This window comes from Chiloscyllium plagiosum, unplaced genomic scaffold (assembly GCF_037043375.1).
Source record: "Chiloscyllium plagiosum isolate Xiang-an unplaced genomic scaffold, Cpla_swu_hap1 HiC_scaffold_10, whole genome shotgun sequence".
Taxonomy (NCBI): Eukaryota; Metazoa; Chordata; class Chondrichthyes; order Orectolobiformes; family Hemiscylliidae; genus Chiloscyllium; species Chiloscyllium plagiosum.
Window position 1 is genome coordinate 61182937 of NW_028270148.1, and position 20528 is coordinate 61203464.

General features: G+C 40.2%; 1 protein-coding gene across 2 annotated transcripts in view; it reads left to right on the forward strand.

Annotated features, from left to right (window-relative positions):
• The window catches only part of eml6 (EMAP like 6), a 524201-nt gene that overhangs the window by 91667 nt on the left and 412006 nt on the right, over positions 1-20528 (forward strand). For both annotated transcript variants that reach the window (XM_087991388.1, XM_043695965.2), the window contains exons 6-7: positions 690-825; positions 1022-1223. In XM_087991388.1, coding sequence (XP_087847514.1) covers positions 690-825; positions 1022-1223 — 338 coding nt within the window. The remainder of the gene's footprint in view (positions 1-689; positions 826-1021; positions 1224-20528) is intronic.

Sequence of the window (20528 nt, forward strand, 5' to 3'; positions counted from 1 at the left end):
CAACTGCTGGCAATTTCACTTTTCCTTTGCAGAATTTTGGCATGTGACCTGATTGTTTCCTTGGACCTGATTTTTTTTATTGTTGCCCTTTATGAGCTACTTAAAATGCAGTTTTTTTTCATATGAACTGCTTAATTTTTTCCCTTCTGGATTTTTCTCCAGATATAATATGATTCTCCTGAGCTTTCTTTAATTTGTTTTTAAAGCTATCCATCCTAAATTTCTTTATGTTCTTTGTTGATAATGGTGCATTTTAAGTCTTGTATTTTTGCTATTCCACTTTATATCAGACTGCTCACCATTTGTAATTATTTTTCACATTCTTGTTTCTACTCCAGTGTAAGATCATCTAACATAGTTGCAGTTTACTGTAAATGCAATTTACAATTTGAAAGATCTGACTTACAACTATAAGTTATTCAAAATGATTTTAACTGGTTCATCTCTAAGTGTGTTTTTGTGAAGCATTATGTATAATGTTTAAAGTCTGTAGGCTAAGTTCACTGGTCCAAAATTGGAGTTTAGGGCAGATTTGGTGCTTTTGTTTTAGTCCTACCTAGCTCCAGTCTGTGTGCTCTGAGAGCACTGGAGGAATTTACCTTTGTGTTAAATGTAGTAAAGTGAAATTCCAGTTTTAAATACTCAGAATGCAAAATATCTATTCAGTATAATTTATTTTACCTTGGTAGGCAGGCATATTCAGTATGTACCCCTGTGAAGAAGGTTTTGCTACTGGAGGGAGAGATGGTTGCATCCGACTGTGGGACACTGATTTCAAACCAATCACAAAAATTGATCTTCGTGAGACTGATCAGGGATACAAAGGTATTGTAATCTGCTTTTGGGCTACATATTGTTGACTTTTTACTTTAAAATATGACTTAAATAAATTTTGAGCACTCCAGAACATCACAAGAAGTTACTGTTTTTAATCTATAACAGTTTTTCTTTATATTAACTTACATAATAGTGGTGCCAGAGGTTCCTGTATCGATTACTTTGCTTTAATATTTTTCAAAAGGTTTATCTATCAGGAGTGTTTGTTGGAAAGGCGACCGTATTCTAGCAGGAACCCAGGACAGTGAAATATTTGAAGTGATGGTTCGAGAACGAGATAAACCTCTCCTTATCATGCAGGGCCACTGTGAAGGAGAGCTCTGGGGCTTGGCAGCCCATCCTAAGAAACCGTTGGTTGTCACAGGCAGTGATGATCGATCTGTACGGTTAGTGTTCTTTCATGCTTTGATTTTCAGGGCTTGTTTTGTCTTTCATGTTGTTGCAGTTTAATTTATTTTTGTGTTATTATTAGAAGAGAGAGTACTATTTTCAACATAACTATTTTCCAGTGGTTTTTTAATAAAGCCAAAATGTCATCATTGTACTACTTAAACAAATTCGTATAGAAAAATAATGATATGAATATTAGGCATGCAATATTTCTTGGGTTACAAAACTTTATTTTTTATGTATACTCACTGTTTGGTGCAAATTTTCTCAAAAATGTCTAAAATATTAATCTCAATGTTTGGGTTTTGGTAGCCCAATTTATATTAATACAAGGGCATAGTTATTAAAAGTAAACAAGCTCTGGGTGCATTGGTCTTGGGGTTCTCCATTCTCAATTTTGGACATGAAATTACTGCAGTCTCATTGCATGCCTGAATTTGGAGACCTAAGGCTAGGCTAGAATTGGGCTAGAATTAATATTGATTCAAAAGATAATAATTTTATCAAGAGAGCTGTGAAGGCAGCAGCCTGAAGGTAATTCATGAGGAGGTATTATGAAGCAGCAAAGCAGGGGATATGAAATGGAATGCTCAGATGTGTAAGGGACCTAAGATGTGTTTTGGGTAGCCACTAGGGACATCTGAAAGATTGTCTAAACCAATCCCAGGTTGAGCATTGTTCAGGCACCCTTTGAGCAGAAGTCATCGGTTCATGTTGTACAATGTGGTACAACCTCGAAAAGACTGATTACTTGAGGAAAGTCAACCTATCAATGATTTGCCAATGGGTGACACATTAAGAATCCTTTTTTTATTAGAAAAGTCTTTACTGTATCAAATAAAATAAAGTTTCCATAGTTCTATAGGACAATTGGGCTGCCCTGTCATTAGAGAGAGTTAACTGATTCTTTAACCTGTGGGTCACCATGCCTCACACAAGGGGGTGATTGAGAAGGAGAGTCCTGGTAATCTCAGGAATTGAACCCATGCTGTTGGGCATCATTACATCGCAAACCAGATGTCCAGATAACTGACTTCCAAATGACTAAATACACTGTTGATTAGCTATTATTTTCTTATTAAGTGCCATTTACATTACAACTATAGAAATAAATAATCCCTTGTAGCTCAACACTATCCTTGAAAATCTAAGGCTTAAAGCAAAAAAATCACTGTGCTCCAAGCTTAAAGTGGGCTGTTTCTTTGGTGATCTCTAATACTAGAACTGTTTCTCACTCTAAAGGTTAGACTTCAGCTGTCTTCTTCTATCTCTAAACTAAACTAAAACTTTGAGGCTCTTTTAATTCTAATGAATTTGCTCTGTAAATTGAGTGCAAGCTCTCCTCTACAATTCGCATGTTGAACAATAGTGTCAGCATTTTGTCTGCTTAGGGTATCAGTCTGGTTACTTTTAACTGCTTCTTGTTTTCTATCTCTTAGTTGACTGCAAGCAAAAACAAAATTGCAGTCCCTGTCTACCTGGGTTTGTAGGGAAGCCTGTAACTTGATCTCAAAAATTCTTCTCAAGCCACTTCCCAGCAATGGAAAATGCTTGAGTTTTGTGTCTAAGTAGAAATGCTTCTCAGTTATCGATGATCACAATTGCTTCTCATATTAGAAGTAAAGAGGAAGTTTTTTTTCAATAATAGCTATTTACAACTTAATATTGATACTATTGATATGATGAAGATGGGAAGCGTGCACTGTCACCCTCTCGTCCTACTATTCCATGGGTCACAACATAGTTTTACCTAGTTCCCAATATGGCCATGCTATACTCTTTATATTAAAATCAGAATAAAAGATCCATTGATCAGGTTTTTAAATAAATAAAAATTTATTATTTATTATAACTAAAGATTATTAAACATAAATGCAAAACTGGTTAAGAAACATAATTTGTAATATGAAAATGTAAGTATTATTCCTCTAAAAAAACCCAAAACATACACATCAAGTAAAGGACAAGAAAATTGATTTTTCTCTGCAGAGATTCACTTTTGGGGAAAAGAAAATTTTATTTCTTGAAGGAAGGTAGCAGAAATCATAGAATCTTCAGATGGCCATCAATCTGGCATTCTGGGGCACATGCAGTTTTCTCTGGGGTCTTGGCAGATGTAGTTTACTCAGAAAAAATGTGTTGCGAAGTCTTCTCAGCACCCTGAAGGATGATAATCAGGTTTTGGATATTTTCCTAATCAAACTGTTATTAACACCTCTGGAGCAGGTAGGACTTGAACCCAGGCCTCCTGGCTCAGCATCAGGACACTACCACCACACCACATGAGCCTCAACAATCCGGTTTCACACTGGGCTCACAAAACAATGTTTCGGAAAGGCATGGAGATGAGCTGGGCAGCATTTCTTTCAGGGAGCTTTTCCTCAAACAATGTCTAACCATAGCAATAAAATAGTAATTTCAAAGAAGTGAATTCAAGTGATTAACTGAATTCATGTGACTACAAAAAAATGCCTTGTTACATGAAATTCCAAACTCCAAAATGACCTTTCGAGGATCCTTTTTTTTTGAAAGAACAGTTCTCCACAGAACTCCATCTTTTTTTATACAAATCTTTAAAAAATGATTTCTCAAAAAATATTAAATATGACACTACATTTCTGGTACTTAAGGGGACCTCTAACCTCTAAGTGTAAATATCTTGTAGTTTCCTCAAAAAAAGAATCTGTCTTCTTTTGGTCTCTTACAATTAAACTACAGTGGGCGGCACGGTGGCACAGTGGTTAGCACTGCTGCCTCAGCGCCAGAGACCCGGGTTCAATTCCCGCCTCAGGCGACTGACTGTGTGGAGTTTGCACGTTCTCCCCTTGTCTGGGTGGGTTTCCTCCGGGTGCTCCGGTTTCCTCCCACCATCCAAAGATGGCAGGGTCAGGTGAATTGGCCATACTAAATTGCCTGTAGTGTTAGGTAAGGGGTAAATGTAGGGGTATGGGTGGGTTTCACTTCGGCGGGTCGGTGTGGACTTGTTGGGCCAAAGGGCCTGTTTCCACACTGTAATCTAATCTAATCTAATCTACAGTCAGTTCTGCTATAATGCCCTACTTCTGTTCTTGTAAAATCTGTGTTAAAAGAAAATCATGTTATAGTAGTACTGTTTAAACTATTGAGGCCGGAATTGCGTTAAACCTTCGTGCTTTAGAAACTGTCTTCAATTTGTCAGGCGTGTTATAGCGATTTTGAGTTACTGAAACACGCATTATAGCAGAACGACCTGTAGCTGGACTGATTGCCATGCAGGCTCCAGCATATGTCATATCGCTTCTTTCTTTTATGCTAAATTTAAACGTGCTGTTCTAAATTACAACATTCTTATAAATCAAAAGATATAGTCCCAAAGCATACTAATCTTATAAAACTTCAAAATTGTAACAAATGAATGGAAAAAGGAAGAATTTCTATGGCAGTACACTAAGTCCTCATTATTCACAAGGGCTGGAGGTACAGACATCCCATGAATAGTGTAAAAAAAAATGCAGATTCCACTAAGGCCTTCTTCTATATATCCAATACCCCCACGAGTAAACATCAATGGTCCTAGAATGTTATAAAAGCAAACCACAGTAGGAAGACTGCAGCAGTTCAAGATGATAATTCACTATCACCTTCTTGAGCAACTAGGGATGGGCAATAAATCCTGGCTAGCCAGGGATACTCATGTCCCACATGTGAATAAAAAACAGAGGAAAAGTGAGCCCAAAGTGTTCATAGCCCCCATAGAGAATGAAGCTGAGGAAATAATAGAAACATGGAAAACAAGTGCAGGAGTAGGCTATTTGGCCCTTCGAGCCTGTGCCATCATTCAATATGACCATGACTGATAATGCAACTTCAGTATCCCACTCCTGCTTTCTATCCATAACCTTGATCCCTTTAGTCACAAGGGCCATGTTCAGCTCCCTCTTGAATATATCTGACGAACTGGCCCCAACAGCTTTCTGTGGTAAACAATCCCATAGATTCACAACTCTGAGTGAAAAAATTCTTCCTCATCTCAGACCTGAATGGCTAAGACTGTGATCCCTAGTGCTGGACTTCCCCAACATCAGGAGCATTCTTTCCACATCTAGCCTGTCCAGTACCATCAGGATTTTACATGATTGTATGAGATCCCCCCTCCCCCCATTCTTCTGAATTCCAGTGAGTACAAACCCAGCCAATCTAGTCTATTTTCATATGTCAGTCCTGCCATCCTAGGAATCAGTCTGACGAATTTTTGCTGGACTCCCTCAATAGCAGGAACGTCCTTCCTCAGTTTAGGAAACCAAAATTGCACGCTATACTCAAGGTGTGACCTCACCAAGGCATTATATAACTGCAGCAAGACATCCTTACTCCTATCCTCAAATCTAGTCCTGTACTCAAATCCTAGTAATGAGGAACCAGGTGAATTTAATGCACAAATAGCTTTCCAAACTGCACCTTCTAAAGAATCAAGGGGTAGGTAGGTGGGTAGAAATAAATACAGTTGTTAAGTAAAATGTACGTTGGAAAATAATGGGGTAAAAAGCTGATACGTTCCCTGGACCTAATGGCTTAGGTCCTAGGATGTTAAAGGAAGTAGCTGCACAGATAGTGAATGCATTGGTGATAATCATCCAAGAATCCTTAGATTTTGGAGAAGTCCAAGAGGATTTGAAAACTACCAATTTACATCTTTAGTTTAGAAGGGATGGAGACAAAACAGGTAGCTATAGGCCACTTAACAAATATCTGTTATTCTCCTTTTATGAATAATATAATGGCAGAGCATTTAGAAATACATAATATAATGAAACAGAGTCAGCATGGCTTTATGAATGGGAAATCATGTCTGACAGTCTTATGAAAATTGTATCAGAAGATAACAAGCAGGAAAAATGAAGGGAAACTCGTAATATGTAGGATTTTGAAATGGTTTTTGTTAAGAAACTGTAAAAAGGGCTATTTAATAAGATAACACGTTGTAGTATATTAGCATGGATAGATGTTTGGTGAACGATTAGAAGATAGAGTTGGGATAAGTGAGTCGTTTTCAGGCTGGCAACTTCTAACTAGTAGAGTGCTTCAAGGTTCTGGACTTAATTATTACAATGCATATTAATGGTTTGGATGAGGGAAGTGTAGCCATTTTTAAGGATGATACAAAATAGATGGCAAGTGGCGAAGATGACAAAGCAATTTTGTAGAGGGATACAAATAGTTAAGTAGGTGGATAAGAACTTGCAGATGGAATGTAACATGGGAAAATGTGAGCTTGTGTACTGTGGCAGGAAGAATATTTCTTAAATGGGCGGCGCAGTGGCACAGTGGTTAGCACTATTGCCTCACAGCGCCAGAGACCAAGGTTCAATTCCCGCCTCAGGCGACTGTGTGGAGTTTGCACATTCCCCCCGTGTCTGTGTGGGTTTCCTTCGGTTGCTCCGGTTTCCTCCCAGTCCAAAAATGCGCAGATTAGGTGAATTGGCCACGCTAAATTGCCCGTAGTGTTAGGTGAAGGGGTAAATGTAGGGGAATGGGTCTGGATGGGTTGCTCTTCGGAAGGTCAGTGTGGACTTGTTGGGCTGAAGGCCTGTTTCCACACTGTAAGTAATCTAAAAAAAACTACAGAAAGTTGCAGTACACAGGGATTTAGGGGTCCTTGTGTATAACTCATAAAGAGCTACCATACAAATTCAGCAGTTAAATGGGAAGGTCAATGAATTATTGGCCTTTATTTCAAAGGGAATACAGTGCTAAAATTATACAAGGCACTAGTTAGACCACATTTAGAATACCATGAACAGTTTTGATCTCTTTATCTAAGGAAAGATGTACTGGCATTCCAGAGAAGATTCACTGTATTGATCCTGGATATGAGAGATTTTCTTGTTTGAAATGATTGAGTATATTGAGTCTGGAAGAATGAGAGGCAAACTATGTTGAACCATATATATTCTTGAGGGACTTGATGAGGTTGGCGCAGAAATCTCAAATAAGGGGTTGCCCATTTAAGGTTGAGATGTAGAGGAATTTCTTCTATCAGAGAACAGAAAATTTTTCACCATAGAGCAGAGTTGAAGCTGTGTCATTAAGTATATTCAAGACTGAGATAGACAGATTTTTAATCTGTAAGCAAATTCAGGTGTAATGGATTTAGGCAGTAAAGCAGAGTTGAGGATTATCAAATCAACCATGATCTCTTTCAGTGGTGAGTAGACTGAATGATCGAATGCTCTACTTCTGCTCCTATGTCTTTAACCAACACTGTCCTTTACCTAGAATTTAATATATTATCTGTTTTTGATCTCTGGATCAGATCACTCTAGTAACTGCTGTGATGTAGAAATGATATGGGTGAAATGTGTGCCATATAGAGAAAAGCTTGCACCTGATGATGTTGTTCCTACAATGGAAAGGGACCATCACTCCCATATGTCCAGTTTCTCTTTCACGATGGCCATGTACTCCTTCCAGATGTTTGTGCACACGGCTTGACCTCTCTGAGTGATACAACCAGTAACGTTAGTAGTCTGACCTAATGGTGTAACAAGCAAATAATTGTCAGCACAGTTCCCAAAGAACATTGCTGTTGTTAAGAATTACGTTGACACTCAAGACTAGCTGAACACTTCATTGACGTACATCAACCTGTACAGCAACAGCAGATCTGAACAGAAGATGCTGATATTGCTCAGATATCTTTGCTGTCTGGAATTTTCACTATCATCGTATGCCCAAATGTTTTCTGGTGGACTCTGCTAAAGCGGTAGTAAGCATATAAATAAAAGACTGCCTTGCCTGACTCCAGTAAGCATTCTGATTCCTAACCATTGAGTGAAACAGTATTACTGATATATATGTTGAGTCATTATATCCATTTAAGGATTCTCTTCCTATTTTGAAGGTTATGTCTATGATATAGGAGTGAAATATTCTGTTAAAGACCTTTCTTCTCCACACTGATGAGTTATCTGTCTATACCCACCCCTGTCTCACACAAGGATAACTAGCCCTATGTATTGTGAGAGTATCAGAGACATTTCCGCAGTATAAAATGGATGTAGTGAAATGCTCAGTCTTTTGGGCTGACGTGAGAAATATTTCTTCACATTATTTCTGCTGCAAGGAGGTAACTACCTACTACCTCCTCAGCATTGGAGGTGGTGAGGTTGCCTCCCTATTGCAGAAATGCATTCCAGAGAAATGGGAGTCCTTTTCTCTCAACCAGATTGATGACTCGTGGGACAACCACTACTAATTGTTTGCAGGTGCTGAGGTGTAGTATTCCCCATTCTGGCAAGAACAGGTCAGCTTTGACTTTGGCAAGATTTCCAAGATTAAATAACCTTCAGCAGGTAGGCAATGGCTTAGTGGTATTATTGCTTTACTGTTAATTCAGACACTCAGGAAATATTCTGGGAATCCAGGTTCGAATTTGGACTTCAACAAGATGTTCAACAAGCTTCCATTTTGTAGACTGGTTTACAAGGTTGGATCACATGGAATACAAGGAGAACTAGTCAGTTGGATACAAAATTGGCTCGGAGGTAGAAGACAGAGTGGTGGTGGAGAGTTACTTTTTGGACTGGAGGCCTGTGATCAGTGGTGTGCCATAAGATTGGTACTGGGTTCACTGCTTTATGTCATTTATATAAATGATTTGGATATGAACATACATATAGTTAGTAAGTTGGCAGGTGACACCAAAATTGATGGTGTAGTGGACAGCGAAGAAGGTTACCTCAGAGTACAAATGGGACCTTGATCAAATGGACTGATGGACAAAGGGGAAGCAATAGAGTTTAATCTAGATAAACATGAGGTGTTACATTTTGGAAAGGCAAAATATACACTTAATGGTAAGGTCCTGAGGAGTGTTGCCAAATAAAGAGACCTTGGAGTGCAGGTTCATAGTTCCTTGAAAGTGGAGTCACATATATACAGGGTAGTGAAGAAGGCATTTGGTATGCTTGCCTTTGTTGGTCAGTGCATTGAGTATAGCAGTTCCTGATGAAAGGCTTATGCCCGAAATGTCGATTCTCCTACTCCTCGGATGCTACCTGACCTGCTGAGCTTTTCCAGCACCACACTCTCGACTCATTTTCTCCTATAGCATTTGGGATGTCATGTTGCGACTGTACAAGATATTGGTTAGGCCACTTTTGGAATACTGCATTCAGTTCTGAACTCCCTGCTATTGGAAAGATGTTGTGAAATTTGAAAAAGTTCCAAAAAGATTTACAAGGATATTGCCAGGGTTGGATGGATTAAATCTAGAGAGGGGCTGAATAGGCTAGGTCTATTTGCCCTGGAGCATCAGAAGCTGGGGTGACCTTTATAGAAGTTTATAAAATCATGAGGAGCATGGATAGGATGAATACTTAAGGTCTTTTTCCCAAGGTGGATTGGGGTCCAAAACTAGAAGGCATAGGTTTAGGGTGAGAGGGGAAAGATTAAAAGGGACTTAAAGGGCAACTATTCCACACAGAGGATGATGCGTGTTTGGAATGAACTGTCAGAACAAATGGTGGATGCTGGTACAATTATAGTATTTAAAAGGCATCTGGATGGTAAGGGTTTAGAGGGATATGGGCCAAATGCTGAAAAATGGAATGAGATTAATTTAGGATATCTGATCGGCATGGATGAGTTGAACCAAAGGGTCCGTTTCCGTGCTGTACATATCTTTGACTCTATGATTCTATGTTGGCAAGATGTTATGTATGGTGGCCAGGATTGGATGCTGGCATAGCCACGTTGGTGGGGCAGTGCCCAGAGTGTCAACAAGGATGAAACATACCACCCATAACTTCCCACATTCATGGGAATGGCCGGGTAAATCCTGGACTAGGTTACTTGTTGACTTCACCAGTCCTTTCATGGGCTCTATGTTGTTAGTCATGTGATGCCCATTCAAAGAGGTTAGATGTGTTTAGAGTTGATTTGTCAGGTACGACATTTGAGAAGCTGCAATTGTCTTTTACAATACACGGACTCCTGGAGGTTTTGGTAGCAGACAATGAGCCATCGTTTACCAGCAGGCAATTTGAGTATTTTCCTGAAGTCAAATGAGATTTGATATGTAAGAACAGCCCCATACCATCCATAATCAATGGTTTGTCAGAGACAGCAGCCCAAACTTTGAAGGCTGGCTTAAAGAAACAGCCTATAGCTTCATTCAATGCCACAATGTCTGGCACCTGTTTGATTAAAGAACCATCTTCATGGAACTACAGAGAGCTCCAGCAGAACTGCGAAGGGGGAAATAATTCTGCACCAGGTGAAACCTGATCATCACAGATCTGGGGGGTGGATGGTGGAGTGAAATGGCATCCAGATTAAAAGGCATCTGATTGTGTATATGCCAATGCTGGACACAAGCCTCCTTTAAACGAGAGATGAGGTGGAGGTGCCAGTTTTGGACTGGCATGGACAAAGTTAAAAATCGCATATGGACTGATAGCCTACAGACTCTGCACTTTCTGAACAAAACAGAACGTACTTGCAAATACAAATCTGCATATGCAAATTCACCCTATAGATGTATGTGGGTGAGAGATAGTGTGTGTATGTGTGAGTGCACTCTCTCTCTCTCACACACGCACACACACACACACACACACTCTCACACTCACGCATATTCTCAGACTCTCCGCGCACGCACACAGACACACACACACAGGCGCACACACACATATTCAGTTAGTCCATGTGACATTTTATAAATTCCTGCTTTGGAAATAGAACCAGTTTGACTCATGGTTGGGAAGCAGACAGTCTCTGACCTCATACTTTTTAATGCATAGTCTGAGCTGAGATGTCACCTGTTTTTTACATAAAACCGTCAGTGACCTCTGAACTGACTTGAAGGAAGTTCTGGGATTTACATATTAATTAATTGAAGCTTGCACCTCCATCCTGTGATTAAAAACTTTACAGCAATCTAGGTTTGTTGAAGACATCGCATCAGGTGTATGACACGTTGATCTTTTACTATAAATTCTGTGTCCTATGATCCTGCCCACTAGCTACCTGACGAAGGAGCAGTGCTCTGAAAGCTTGTACTTCCAGATAAACCTGTTGGGCTACAGCCTAGTAGTGTGTGATTTTGAACTAAGCTTCAGGGGACCAAGTGTAGTGTTGAAACCACTGGAATGCTCCTGAATTGGTTAAAGGCATGGTTGATGCGAGGTCAGGTCCAATGATGATTAAATTTTAGGTAGGAGAGGTGGTCCTGAACAAGCATGTGGACCACATAGAAGCCGTAACATTTTAAAACGGGCAGGCGCAAAATATATCTGATCCTTCAAAACATCCGCAAGGCTGTCAGAACCTGTGGGTTCTATTGTCGAAGAAACCTTTGAGGACAAGATGGACACAGCAGAGGTCATGGCCCCGTTGCCATTACCACCTGAGAATGAGGAGGACTTTCTTCTGAGATGATCCAGGCATAAGAGGTGGGATATAATCTGATACATGCTGTCAGGTTCAGTCGGAAGAACTGGACATGGTGCAAAAACACCCCAGGGAAAACTATAGGGAAAGGAATGGGCCTACATGCTAGGACGTGTAAGGATGTAATGAATGGAACGAGGTCAGCCAGGTGGACCACATAGAATGAGTCCCCTGATTGCGGCTGTTAACTTGGTCCAATCAGGGAGGCCTGACTGACAGATATAAACAGAGTGTCCACTACCGCACTTAGGTGGTAGTGTGGGGAAAAAGAAAAAAAAAGAAAAAAAGAAAAGAAAGAAAAAAAAAATAAACAGAGTGGCCAACTCTATTTTGATTTAATCCCTGCCCTGCCCTTCACTGTTTGATCAAGCAGTATTGCCCTTTGATGAGAAAGGCACTGCTTGTCATTGGCCACTCGGGTGTTTTCCTATCTTCCTGTTGGTGGAATTTGAATAAAGATTCGTGCACTTCGTGCCTTTCACTGTGTCTCACACCTGCACACACACACCATGGGTGCTGGGGATAAAATAAGCACTACCGCACTTAGGTGGTAGTGTGGGGGTTAAATTATATATGAAAAAAATAAGAAGAAAATAAACAGAGTGTCCAACTCTATTTTGATTTAATCCCTGCCCTGCCCTTCACTGACAAGCAGTATTGCCCTTTGATGAGAAAGGCACTGCTTGTCATTGGCCACTCGGGTGTTTCCTTTCTTCCTGGTGGTGGAAATTGAATAAAGATTCATACAGCTTGTGTCTCACACCTGCACACACACAACATGGGTGCTGGGGCAAAAATAAGCACTACCGCAGCTAGGCGGTAGTGTGGAGATTAATATAAAGAGAAAAAAAAGAAAAAATAAACAAGAGTGTCCAACTCTATTTTGATTTAATCCTTGCCCTGCCCTTCACTGATTGATCAAGCAGCATTGCCCTTTGATGAGAAGGGCACTGCTTGTCGCTGGCCACTCGGGTGTTTCCTTTCTTCCTGGTGGTGGAAATTTGAATAAAGATTCGTGCACCTTATGTCTTTCACAGTGTCTCACACCTGCACACACACAAAAAAATTTTTAAAAATAGGAGTGTCAGAGATTCTGTTCACTTTGAAAAAAAGATAAACAGGAGTGGCAGGGGTTTTGCTCACTGTAGGAGTCAGCCTTGAACTAGCTGGATGAATGTCATGTACCACGACTATGTAAATAAAGGGTGACTTGGTGACAGGATACCAGCCTTCATGAAGTTATTTCACGAGGAGATGTGATTCCAGACAGCAACTGTAATCGGAAAAGAAAGTAAAATTAAATTCAGGAAAGACGGAGGCAACAAAAAGCAAGAGGCAACAGATCTGAAATTGTTGAATTCAGTGATAAATGTGAAAAGCTATCAAGTGTTTGGTGCTTGAGTTTGTGCTAGAACATTGAAGGGTTCAAGGACATGGGTCAGTATGGGAGCAAACTGGAAATTCTGAGTCACACTTGTGGACTGAGTAGAAGTTTGCTATAGAGCAATCATCCAATCTGCATTTGGTCTGAAAATGTGTTGCTGGAAAAGCGCAGCAGGTCAGGCAGCATCCAAGGAGCAGGAGAATCGACGTTTCGGGCATAAGCCCTTCTTCAGGAATGGATTTGCATTTGGTCTATACAATGTCGATCAGATTGCACTGTGTATGAAAGATACAGCATGCTAAATTAAAATTTTCAGGCCAGGATGCCTCACATGGAGGGGCGCAATCTCCAAATTTTCCAACTTGTAAATTAAAAAGTCTCTAAGCCAGGCAGCCTTTATGGAGGGTAAACCCATCCATCTAGCCTCCTGTATCTGTAGCTAAAGCCAAACAGGAGGAGAGGTTCTTGAGGATGGTTCGGAGCGCTGGGTCCCCCAGATCGCCATTGACAGGCTATTGTTACGACACGGGATAAACCCCACTGCTTAATTTAAACCAGCAACACAAAAGATTTACCCCATGCAATAATCTGTGAAAATTCAAGAGGCTAAGAAATATTTAAAGTAAGAAGTAACAACTTTATTTCTTAAAGTATAACAGAGAATAATAACTAACAACTATTTACGATACCTATATTTTACATTCCCTTCAATAATACTAATCCGATAAATACCATGATTAAGATTTACCAAAAAAATCTAATTTCGAAACCAGGCAGCAGTCAAATCTTCCCTTTGTATGTTCCTCTGTAGATTTTCTTATTCTTAGGGACTTCTGTTTCACACGTCATTGATAGGTAAAGGTACCTTTAAAAGAGCTGTGTTTTGGGCAGTCTGTACAGCCTGGTGGCTTGACAGTTCTCCTCTAACTGTTCGATTTGTTTTCAGTTTTAGACCCAAAGCATCGGATTATTTCATTGGTGTTAATAGTGTCGAAATTCTAATTCAAACTTGATTGGAGTTTGGTATTTTGGCATAGTTTAAACTGATTGGATTAATTTGAATTTGTTTTTGTCACATAGCAACCCAGCCAATTCTAGCTGTTCTGAACAAGCCTTACATTGTTACCTTGTTCCGGACTCTCTGTGCCTCTCTAAGTCATTGCTAGCTTTTCCACTTTCTTAAAGGTACAGTATCCCTTTCACCTTCATTACACTATCTCCATGGAGCTGGCATATTTCCTGACATCTTTGAACGCCCAGATACCGGCTGGAAAATTTCAGCTGTTTTTTGGCAATTTCATAACTGGTCCTTTAACTTGCTAGATTAGCTACTAGGAGATGGTGAGGACTGCAGATACTGGAGAAGTGGCATTGGAAAAAGTGCAGCAGGTCAGGCAGCATCTGAGGAGCAAGAGAGTTGACGTTTTGGACTTAACCCTTCATCAGGAGTGGGAAAGGGGAAGTGGGCAGAGAAATTAGCTACTGGCCACTTGAAACTATTTAGCCTGATTCTGAGAAAATAGCCCAGGTGCAAAATGATCCCAACAAGCTAGGCATAGCGGCCAGTGCAGAACATTTTCATGGTTGCCCACCTCTGAATTTATCTCCATCAAAGACTAAAGTGAACCTCCCCAGTGGTGGAAATCTCTTAGATCTCAGAGCCACAGGCATTTGCTAAGGAAAGTGATGTGGCAATGAAACTGAAGTTTGGTAAATGCTGATCAAATATGAGGAGAATATAGAAAACAATAGGTGGAATTTTGTTCAAACCCCATTTGCCAGAGAGCAGAACTTCTTCAGTGGTGGGCATCCCTAGCACATAAAACAATATAGTGCAGAACAGGCCCTTTGGCCCTCGATGTTGCGCCAACCTGTGTACTATTCTAAGCTCATCCCCTTACACTATCCCATCATCATCCATGTGCCTAACCAAGGATTGTTTAAATCTCCCTAATGTGGCTGAGTTAACTACATTGGCAGGCATGGCATTCCATGCCCTTACCACTCTGAGTAAGAAACCTGCCTCTGACATCTGTCTTAAATCTATCTCCCCTCAATTTGTAGTTATGCCCCCTTGTACACACTGATGTCATCATCCTAGGAAAAAAGACTTTCACTGTCTACCCTATCTAATCCTCTGATCATCTTGTATGTCTCTATCAAATACCCTCTTAGCTTTCTTCTTTCCAATGAGAACAGACCCAAGTCTCTCAGCCTTTCCTCATAAGAGCTTCCCTCCAGATCAGGCAACATCCTGGTAAATCCTCTGTGCACCTTTTCCAATGCTTACACATCCTTCCTGTAATGGGCCGACCAGAACTGCACACAATATTCCAAGTGCGGCCGCACTAGCGTTTTGTATAGTTGCAGCAGGTCTGGAACTCAACCTAACAATGAAACCTAACACACCGTATGCTTTCTTAATAGCACTATCAACCTGGGTGGCAACTTTCAGGGATCTAGTACATGGACTCCAAGATCCCTCTGCTCATCCTCACTAAAGAATCTTCCCATTGACCCAGTACTCTACCTTCCTGTTATTCTTCCCAAAGTGAATCACCTCTCATTTAGCTGCACTGAACTCTATTTGCCATTTCTCTGCCCAATTCTGCAGTTTATCCAAGTCCTCCCGCAACCTGTAACATTCTTCTACACTGTCACTACTCCACCAACTTTAGTGTCATCTACAAACTTGCTAACCCATCCAACTATGCCTGCATCTAAGTCATTTATAAAAATGACAAACAACAGTGGTCTCAAAACAGATCCTTGTGGCACACCACTAGTAACCGGACTCCAGGCTGAATATTTTCCATCAACCACCACTCGCTGCCTTCTTTCAGAAAACTAGTTTCTAATCCAAACTGCTAAATCACTCTCAATCACATGCCTCCACATTTTCTCCAATAGTCTACCATGTGGAAACTGAAGTCCATGTACACCACGTCAACTGCCCTAACCTCATCTACTTGCTTGGGTCACCTTCTCAAAAAACTCAATGTGGTTTGTGAGACACAACCTGCCCTTGACAAATCCATGTTGACTATCTGAAATCAAATTGTTGCTTGCTAGATGATTACAAAGACTATCTTTTCTCATCCTTTTCAAAACCTTTCCTACAATAGATGTATGGATCACTGGTCTATAATTACCTGGGTCATCTCTGCTGCCCTTCTTGCACAAGGGCACAATATTTGTAATCCTCCAGTCCTCTGGTACTAAATCTGTAGACAATGACAACTCAAAGATCAAAGCCAAAGGCTCCACTATCTCCTCCTCAGCTTCCCAGAGAATCCTCTGTTAAATCCCATCTGGCCCAGGGGACTTGTCTACTTTCACTCCTTCTAGAATTGATAACACCTTTTCGTAATTAACCTCGATCCTTTCTCATCTCATATCTCATTCTTCTCCTCGACAATATTTTCCTTTTCCTGAGTGAAAACCAATGAGAAATGTTCGTTTGGTACCTCTCCAATCTCCACAGGGTCCACACTCAACTTCCCACTTCTGTCTTTGACTGGCCCTATTCCTACCCTAGTCATCCTTTTATTTCTCACATACCTATAGAAAGCTTTAGGGTTCTCCTTTATTCTACCTGCTAAAGACTGCTCATGTCCTCTCTTTGCTCTTCTTAACTCTCTCTTTAAATCCTTTCTAGCTAATCATTAACTCTCCAACACCTCATCTGAACAATCTCATCTCATCAACATATAAGCCTCCTTCCGCTTAACAAGAGACGCAATTTCTGTGGTAAACCACGGTTCCCTTACCTTATCACTTCCTCCCTGCCTGACAGGAACATATCTATCAAGGACACTCAATATCTTTTCCTTAAACCAGTTCCACATTTCCATTATCCCCATCCCCTGCATTTTGCTACCCCATTCAATGCATCCTAATTCTTGCTTAATCGCATTATAATTGCCCTTCCCCCATCGATAACTCTTGTCCTGTGGCATGTACCTATCTCTTTCCATTGCTAAACTAAACGTAACTAAATTATGGTCACTGTCTCCAAAGTGCTCACCTACAACTAAATCAAACACTTGGTCTGGTTCATTATCAATCACCAGATCCAGTGTGGCCTCCCCTCTTTTTGACCCTTCGACATATTGTCAGGAAACACTCCTGCATACATTGGACAAAAACTGATCCATCCGACGTACTATAGTTATAGCATTTCCAGTCAATATGGGGGAAGTTAAAGTCCCCCCGTAGAAGAGAAGTGATAGTGAATTAAATACTCAGACAAAAAAGCAAGATATTGTGGGTGTTGGCAAACTGAAATAAAAACAGTAAGTGCTAGAAATACTCTCAGGTCTTACACCATCTTTCAAAAGGGAAACAGAATTAACATTTCAGATCTTTTACAGCTGGGGTTCATGTGACCCAATTACAAAAGGATTGGTGCTGCATTGCCAAAGGGAGGTGATTGGGACAAGTAACAAAATAAAAGAATGTCAGAGGAGATGGGAATGGCTGAATCATAAGCAGCAGCTGTTTAAAAGTGAGCAAAAATACAAGGAAGAAAATCCAAAATAAGCAAAAAAAAGGAAACAAAATTGAGTCAGTATTACAGTTTGATAGTATTGAACTCCATGTTGAGTCCTTAAGGGTGTAAAGTTCTTAATTGAAAAGTAACATATTGTTCCTCAAGTTCACATTAAGCTTCATTGGAACACTGCAGCAGGCTGAGGACAGAGAGACCACAGTGACAACAAGACGAAATAAAGATGGTGCACAACTAGAAGCTAGGTGCCACACTCATGGTCCAAACAGGTTGTTTCACAAGTGGAACCTAATCTATGTTTGGTCTCCCGTTGTAAAGAGAAAAGAAGAGTGTGAGGAAATAATGCAGTATACTAAAGCATTATAAAAAAGCATTTTATTTTATCTTTGAAGGAGGGCTTGGTGCTTCCAACTGTGAGGAGGAAGGAGGTAAAATGATATTACATTTCATGCTTTTGCATGGAAAAATGCTATGAGAAAAGGAGGATGTGCTGGGGCTGATTGACCAAACTGTTGCAGAGAGATCAGACACTACAAATTGCTGAAATGGGAGAGGATGATGTGTTTGGTGGTAGCATTTTGTAAAATGGTCTTAAAGCAATTGGATTCAAAGTGGTAGGTTTTAAGAGTGTTAGAGAGTGGGCTAGTGATGTGGAGAGCTTTAGGGAGGGAATTCTGGAGATTTTGGCCAGGTCAACTGAGCTATGCATCAAAGCAGAGTTATTAAAGTCAGGCATGTGCAAATAACCAGATATATAGATATGGAGAAATGCTGAGATTTCAGACTATTGTAAGGCTAGAAGAAATGACAAAGGCAAATGTGAAGCTATGGAAAAATTTTAAAGTTGAGAAACTATTGATGTGGGAGCCAATGAAGTCCAGTGAGCACAAAGGTTATCCTGGAGTGAATAGGACATGCTACAAGTTAAGAGTTGCTGAATCAAGAAGAATATATTGCCAGTACAGTTACATAGAAAACAATACATACTATTCTTTTCGTTCAGAGGCCTTACATAAAAATGATCAAGAAAAGTGTCCATTTTGGTACCGTAGTATAGTGGCCCTGGTAATAGTCTCAGGAGTGGGGGGGGTGGTAGCTTGAACAACTTGTAACTGCCTCATATCTCTACAGCAAGAGCAAAAGACCATTTTAATCCATAAAGCAGGTATTTTGAAGAGATTTGATTGATGTCTTTAAATTAGTTAAAAGATTATAATTTGTCTAAATGAAAAGATAATTATATGAGCACGATGGAGGTTAGCTACTGGACGATGCTGAGTCATTGTCATCTGGAATAAGTTGTTAGTTTTTATGGTAAAACATGTATATAAAACAATTTTTTTCTTGTCTTTGGATTTGGATTTCAAAATAGAGTCAAGTGGATCTGGGTTACTTCTGCAATGATTGTTTAGAAGGTTGGAAAGTCATCTCTGAAATGACTGCCAGATTGCCACCCCTTGGCATCATGGTAGCCCACAAACCCACCAACACACTAAAACAACAGCTAATGAATTTGAACAACAAGACAACAAGAAAAACTAATGTCAGTTACAAAATACCTTGCAAGAATGTAACAAACACTATATTGGACAAACAGGCAGAAAACTAGCCACCAGGATACATGAACATCAACTAGCTAGAAAAAGACATGACCCACTCTCACTAGTATTCAGACATAGGATCAGGACTTCCCACTTCGACTGGGACAACACATCCATCCTAAGACAAGCCAAACAGAGACACGCTCGATAATTCCTAGAAGCATGGCATTCCAACCAAAACTCTATCAACAAACACATTGACTTGGATCCCATTTACCACCCCCTGAGAAAAGAACCACAGGAAATGACATCACCAACTCAAGGAAACACAAACACATAAATAGAAAGTGGGCTATACCACCAGTGCTTAATCTGGAGGCTCACTGAAGATGTTACCTAGTACAGTGCGAAATGTCTGACAACGAACCTTCCAGCTCAGTGAGCAAACCTACATTCAAAACTCAACCTGAGCTACAAATCTTCTCAAAATCGCTCTTCAAAGATTAGATTAGATTCCCTACAGTATGGGACAGGTCCTTTGGCCCAACAAGTCCACACTGACCCTCCGAAGAGTAACCCAACCAGATCCATTCCCCTACCCTATATTTACTCCTGACTAATGCACCTAACACTATGAGCAATTTAGCAGGGCCAATTCACTTAACCTGCACATCTTTGGATTGTGAGAGGAAATTGGAGCACCTGGAGGAAACACATGCAGACACACGGAATATGCAAACTCCACACAGACAGTCGCTGAAGTTGGGAATTAAACCTGGGTCCCTCGTGCTCTGAGGCAGCAGTGCTAAACACTGAGTCACCGTCCTGCCCTGAATTCTATTAGGTTTGTAAGACATGACCATTTCTGCACAAAACCATGCTGCCTATCATTGATAAGCCCATTTTCTTCCAAATGGGTATATATCCTATTCCTCAGTATCTTCTCCTGTAGCTACCCCACCACTGACGTCAGGCTCACAGTCCTGTAATTTTCTGGATTATCCCTGCTACCATTCTTAAACAAGGGAACAACTTGAACTTTAAAACAACTTTAGAGTAGAAATATTCATGTTGTTAGAGCTATTAAAAAGTTTGGGCTGTCAGAATTGTGAAATGGATATGCCATTGAGCTTGAAAGGTAGTTATAAAATTGTCTGTGCCCCTCAGGAGAAGGAAACTGGCAAACCTCAATTGAATAAGGATTCAAAACTGAGCTCAGAATGATATTTCTCTGGAATTAAGTCTCTGTAATCGATTGTGTTTGGAAACGGGTTGCAGCTTTGTTTTGTTGTTTGTGTCTAAGATTTTTCTAACTTTTCTTTTGAAAGAACATAAGACTGTAAGATATATTAGTCGAAGCAAGCCATTTAACCCATTATGTGATAATCCTTAATTTCATTTTCCTGACTTTTCTCAATAACCCTTCATTCCCTTA